The sequence below is a fragment of the Orycteropus afer genome, unplaced genomic scaffold, assembly GCF_000298275.1.
Source record: "Orycteropus afer afer isolate SDZICR_OR568_19922 unplaced genomic scaffold, OryAfe1.0 scaffold00021, whole genome shotgun sequence".
Classification (NCBI taxonomy): Eukaryota; Metazoa; Chordata; class Mammalia; order Tubulidentata; family Orycteropodidae; genus Orycteropus; species Orycteropus afer.
In genome coordinates, this window is record NW_006921608.1 from 1,953,714 (window position 1) to 1,960,569 (window position 6,856).

The window sequence follows — 6,856 nt, forward strand, 5'->3', positions numbered from 1 at the left end:
CAGGGAGACAGCTTAGGGGGCAGGAGAGTATGGAGGGATGGACACTGGGAAGTGGTACCTTGGGGAGGAAATTGGAGGGGAGCTGTTGCATTGTGGTAAATTGTGGTCAATGACATGAGACAAAGTATATGTGAACTGCTGTATCGAGAGTGATTTTGCTCTGTAAATTTTCACCCAAATCTAAATAAAATAAAATTTTAAAAAATAAATAAAATAAATAAATAAATAAATAAATAAAAATAATCCCCTTATTTTAGCCATAATTCTGAAATTATTTCCTAAATAAGTTTAAGTTAGTATGTGATGATCTTAGTGTCCAATGACTTTTTCCAAACTTTTATTTTAGAATGATATGCTGTTGTTGTTGTTGTTAGTTGCTATCAAGTTGCCTCTGACTCATGGCAATCTTATGAATAAAAGAACTAAACATTGCTTGCTAATTGGCTAATATTAATTTCCTTAGCACTATATCAGGTAGACAAATTTGTTTATTAGTTTTGTTAAAGCAAGCAAATGAGGTCAGTCTAAGTTAATTTATATCCAATTAAACAGATTACAAATATATAGTTTTCCAAATTAGCTGGAAATTAACTGAAAAAAATTCCATATTCCAGTGCATTCTATTGGTTAAAAGGAGACATAGATACTGTAAGCCTACATCTGTGTTTATTTAAAAAATAATAAATAATTCTGAATTATAAAGGACACTTTCATGATACCCCTATAACTTTCATATCTATATCTCTGGCAAAGCACAACAATTATTACAATGGGCTTGAAACAATGACTGATCATTAATCATTGAGCAAATATTAACTTATATTCATTGAGTTGGTCATCCTCAAAATTCAGTAACTCATAAGCAAACATTCTGTCTCTATGATCAACTGCTTCAGATAAAGATTCATTAGACTCTGTTGGCACACATGTATGAACCTCCTTGTCCTCCCATTTGTCTTTTCGACCTTTCCTCCCTTCTCCATACACTATGAGTTGGCTCCAACCTATCTTACCAAGTAGGAGAGTGTACTCTTCAAAGTAATGTTTATATAAGGTTGACGCTTACTAGCTATGAATATTTAACAAGTGATTTAAACTAACCAATACTTTATAGGTATATTTTTACTATACTACATCTCTCAAGGAATTTTGGATTTTTCTTTTACAGGCGATAAAATAAAATAAAAATCTGAATGGACACCATTGGGGTGAATGGAGGGCCACCGAGTCTTTGTGCAGAAGAAGGGGCCTTCAAGTGTTCAAGATCTCTTACCTAGAAAAAGGGGTAGTTGTGCTAGATTGTTTGCATATCCCCTTGCAGCCAAAAATGTACACAACATATAAACTTGTATGACATATGATTTGTCGTGATTTTTGAAAGAAATGTGTCCTTCCTATCTGTCTACGAGTGGCCCATGAGTCCTGTTAAAGGATGCAGGGAAATTATATGGTAGGAACTTTCCGAGAACATACTTCAGCTTCTGATGACCATGGGGTAAGAGGCTTAGAAGAAATTCCATCCCAACTCAGAGTAAATGTCTCCAAATTGGGCTTTCCTTTGGTTTGTTCTGTAATATCCAGTGTAACATTTTTCCCTTCAAATACTTCATAACCAAGTAAATCAAAGTCTCCTGCAATGAAACACCAAACAGAATTTTAAAAGGCCAATAAATAAAATACCAGTATATTTTTAAGACACTCAGATTTAGCCAAATTGGTTTTATTGGGAGGTTAATCTCACAAAAGAAGATGAATAGGGACAGATTTATCTAGAGCAGAAATAGCAAAATAGCAAACATAATGCTATTGATTTAAGGTTCAGTATTTTTGTGCTTGAAAAGGTAGTATTATGAGATAAGGGAGCTCTGGTGGTGTAGTGCCGAAGGCATTTGACTGCTAACCAGAAGGTTGGCAGTTCAAACCTACCAGCCACTCCTCAGAAGACTGGTCAATCTACTTCCATAGAGATACTGCCTCAGAAGCCCAACAAGGGGTCATTATGAGTCAGATTTGACTCGGGGGGCAGTGAGTTTTTTTGGTTTTATTATAAGATAAACTGAAGGATGTATTGCAGCCATGAGGAGAAGGTCAACAGGCAGTAGATATTTTAAAAATTAGCTTTTTGTTGCTAGTGGCCATTAGTGAAAGGGGCTAGGCTGGGATATTGACATTTTATTTAGACATGAATAGGCCCCAAATAGAATTCCAGGAAACAGCCCCAGGACTGTGAGGCTTATTTAGACAATCTCATTTGAGAGCAATAAAGCTTTGTTCTCAGATGTTTCTCCTTTTCAGGAGAATGCTTTATCTGTGGAATTTCATTGAATTTCTTTGTTGGGTAAGGTCCTATTATTTACCCAGTTGTGATTTTGGTATCCTATTCCTTAAGGTCTCTGCTGAAACCTCAAACAGCTCTCTATGATATATAAATATTTTCCTGGGAGGACAAGGATGGTCATTTCATTTATATAGTTTTATCTACACACAAACATACACACACTTTATTATACATATATATATATATATATATATTGTTTTTTTACAGTGTTTCCTCCCCTCACCTCTCACCCCTGGTAATCAACAAAGAAAGTTGCCTTCCATATATAAACCTTTCCTAGTATTTTTACAATCTAACTTTTGAAAAAATTTAGGAACTTCAACTCATGTTAATCAAAATTCTTCACCGTCCACTCAACAATCAAATTAAGAATTTCATAAAATGAGGTATGAAAATAAAAGAAACACCTTTATTTATATGAATCAGAAAATAATGATTACTCAAAGAAAATTTAAAAAATAAAAATAAATATATAGAACCCAAATTAAACACATTCAAGGAACTATTTCATTAGCTAGATATACCAAATGGCCAGATGAACTGCTAGATATGGTTGAAGGTAGAAAGTCAACCCCATTATTTCCAAAAGTGTCTTGAGTAAAACATTAATTTAAAAGATAGCTATTACTTGAGAAAAGGAGGGTGGAAATAGAGATATCAAATAAGAAAATGTTGTATTAAACACCGGTGAATTTTTTTTTTTTTTTGGCAGCACTCCCCAGGGATTTTAATATTCTAATGAGCTCTATCAATCTTCAAGGAGGAACCAAGGTCTGCAGTGTTGTCCATGTGAATTTGACCACAAAATACTTTTGTCAGGTAAGATCTAGCCAGGTTAGTAACTCCTCGATAGTGCTAATTGTTGATATTTATAAAATGGGCTATCATGTCAGCAATGCATTTGTGGTACATATAGTGCATTTCTCATGCAACAGAGTTGTACATTCCTTTAACCAAAAACCCAAACCCACTGCCATCAAATGGATTCCAATTTATAGCAATCCTATAGAACAGAGTAGAACTGCTCCATAGGGTTTCGAATGCTATAAATCTTTACAGAAGCAGGTATCTTTATCTTTCTCCTGGGGAGCAGCTGGTGGGTTCAAACCACTGAATTTTGGTTAACAGTTGAATGCTTTAACCACTCCACGACCAGAGCTCCTTACATTCCTTAAGAGACAACTAAGATATAAATTACCATGTTGTTGTTAGGTGCTGATAAGTTGGTTCCAACTCACAGCAACTGTATGTACAACAGAACGAAACGTTGCCTGGTCCTGTACGTCCTCACAATCATTGCTATGTTTGAGTCCATTGTCATCATTGGAAAAAAAAAGAACGATTTAATTTCTATTTCTTCTAAAAGTGACAGGACTATCAATCCAATTCTTTTCGTCTGTCATTTTATGAAAATATTCCCTTTTTCAGTGGAGCTGCACGGGCTACAAATTTGGTTCCTAGAAGTGTATTACAGAAGTATAAAATGAAATACATGCTTACCTCTAGTTGAAATGAAGGTTATTGTGTAAATATAGCTCTCAGGATTTTGTGTCCTTGTTACTTGAACTGAATCTGGTTTTATAGACCAGAGGTCATTTATGGCTGATTGCAGTATGAAGTCAGGAGCATCAGCAGATAGCAAGACTTTTGGATGAATTAAAAAAAAAAAAAAAAGTTTAAACCTTTTTCAGCTATCACAGCCTACACTCATATCTTATATTTGAATTTTTAAAATATCCATAGTCTGTACCATGTAAGTTATCACTGAATGAAATTATGTTCTGAAATTGATTCAAGTTTAATAATACTTACTTGTTGTTGTTGTTGTTGTTTGCCATCGAGTCGGCCCCGACTCATAGCGACCCCTCCTTGGGTTTCCGAGGCAGTATCACTACGGAAGTAGGAATGCCCAACCTTCCTTCCGAAATAATACTTACTAGATAATTGAGAAATATTGGAACAATAAAATATGATCCCTGTCTTCAAAAACATCACAATCAATAATACTTACTAGATAATTGATTGTGATGTTTTTGAAGACAGGGATCATATTTTATTGTTCCAATATTCTCATAGCAAAGAGCAGTGTATTAGGCAAATAGTAAGCACTCATCAATATTTGTTGATTAAAATAATTAACAAAAATAACAAAAAATATTTTCTAAGATTATACAGTACAGAAATATAATGTCTATTTATTGATGAATTGTGTCTCAATATATATATCAGTTAATTTAAGAACCTGAAAGAAATGTTCACTCCTCTATAATGATGAATTTACCTTCTATTATCTTACCTATGAGTCACAAATATATAAAATTCTATATGCATTTATACATATTTATTGTGATCCTTACAGAACATGATGGTACATACCAGAAAGCTGTTTGCATTGATGCCATTTTCATTCCTAGTCTACTAAAAGCAGAAAATACATTTCTTCAAGTTTTTCTGCTCCTTTTCCTAGCATACTATTAAAACTATATTTTCCATAATATTTGGCTAGCGTAGAATTTGACTAAATATATATATATATTCTTTACAATGGCATCTACATATGGAGTGAAATAAAATGTCCCTTATTATTTGCAACTTACCAGTTTTTTCCATGTTATAAATTAATCTGTATTGGTAAAGTGAACATGAATTAGCTTTCACACAAGGGCTGGTCACTATGACCTTCTGAATTTCATTAATTGCATTAGTTGTCTCCCAGTTTTCCAATGTTATAACCTGTTTTCCAATTAAAAAAAATATTTTTACCACATCAAAAAGCTTTTGAAAGCACTATAATTCAGCTATCCAATGTCTCCTTATTGTTCTATTTTACTGCAAATAATAAAATGATATTTTAACATATTTAAAAACTTTAAAAATCCTAACAAGTAACAGTCTCTTTAGTTTATAATACAGATATTCCAAGCCATGGACAATGTTATGATTTTCCATGACTGCTTTGCCCTCAAAACAAAAAACCAATAGGGCTTCTATCTTTGAACATTAACTTCAAATGAAGTAGGTTTATGATCATAACAAACCTGTATTTCCTGAATGACAGTTGACTGGGATTTGATAACTTGCTCTTCATTTACTGCATCTCCTGTTTGCTGTTCAGTATAGACACTTCTAGACTGATACAGCCCAACATCAACAAAAGCACTTAGTCTGTACTCCTGCAGCAAGATTTCAATGTAATATCTGGAAATGAGATAATAATACTAATGAATCCAATATTTTCAGAACATTTGTCATGAAAACATTTTCTCTCAGTGAGTGAAATTTCAATCATATGTTTTAAAATAGTCATGTTACATGATTTATATTTTAGTATCTCTGCTATTACATGTTAAAATACTGAAGGATTCACCAGAGTTTACTAATGACAACTTAATACTGTAAGATACCTGCATCAGCAAAGTTGTTCTCATTCATGACTAATTCATGCAGCTTAATCAATAAATATTTACTGAAGATACTATTCCTATTTTCAGGGAGCTTAAAATACAATAACACTGCAGATTATATTATTAACATACTTGCAAACAACTCAGAGGATGTACAGAAGTGAAATATTTAATGTATAAAAGAAAGTGACAGGCAGACTTACACACATATTTTATAACTGAGCATTTGTATGTCAAGGATGAAAGTTCCTTCCACCATGTTCCTTAAATTTTGTCTCCAATTGTTACTTGGACAATGAAACATTGCCTTGGAAACCCTTACTGATTACACTGTCAATAACACTCCCACCAGCTGGACAGGATTCAGACATTATGCTTGGAATTCTTGATTCCTGAGGCCCCCTTGCACATCAAATAACTGTTCACTCAGGAAAAAGGTGCTCACTCACCAGCTGTCACAGGTAAGTGCAATGGTACTGCTTTCCCTACTTAAACCTCCATCAATGTCATCATTTCATCACTGGTCCATCTCTGGAGTTCCATCACCCGGGAGTTCTTCTAAATTGATTCTCACATAATTTAAAAGTCACTAAAGCTTGATGTAATTTGTTACACAGCAAAAGCTAACAGATACAAGTAATAAATGGAAGATGATCTCAATGCATCTTAGATGTTCTTCACATATGTTAGCCCTTTGAGTATATCATGTCTTTTACCCTACTGTTCTCTAGGGATTCTGAATGACCTTTTCATTGGACTTATCTACTATTTAGATGATATCCTCATCTGCCCTTTGGTAATAAATGATGTGCTTTCCTAAGGGCAGGGAGTGTATGTTAATATACTTTGCATTAAATTTCCAGCACCTGGCACAGAACCTGGAATCAATCAGTAAATAATAAGTATTGTGAACAGTGGTACCAATTCATGCAGTTTTGTAATTGTTCTCTAGCAATGTTTAAGCACTAAAGTTTAAGAAGAGAGCAGTTAGATGGCTGGATTGAATAAAAGGTACTAGTAAAAGACTGGGAGCTCTGGTAGCATAGTGCCTAAGGCATTTGACTGCTAACCAGAAGGCTGGCAGTTCAAACCCACCAGCCACTCCTCGGAAGGA

General features: G+C 34.0%; 1 protein-coding gene across 1 annotated transcript in view; it reads right to left on the reverse strand.

Moving 5' to 3' along the window:
- The window catches only part of PKHD1L1 (PKHD1 like 1), a 199,004-nt gene that overhangs the window by 162,503 nt on the left and 29,645 nt on the right, over positions 1–6,856 (reverse strand). The window contains exons 13-17 of the mRNA XM_042783626.1: positions 5,733–5,850; positions 5,377–5,536; positions 4,936–5,071; positions 3,839–3,982; positions 1,474–1,631 (exon numbers count right to left, since the gene is read on the reverse strand). Coding sequence (XP_042639560.1) covers positions 1,474–1,631; positions 3,839–3,982; positions 4,936–5,071; positions 5,377–5,536; positions 5,733–5,850 — 716 coding nt within the window. The remainder of the gene's footprint in view (positions 1–1,473; positions 1,632–3,838; positions 3,983–4,935; positions 5,072–5,376; positions 5,537–5,732; positions 5,851–6,856) is intronic.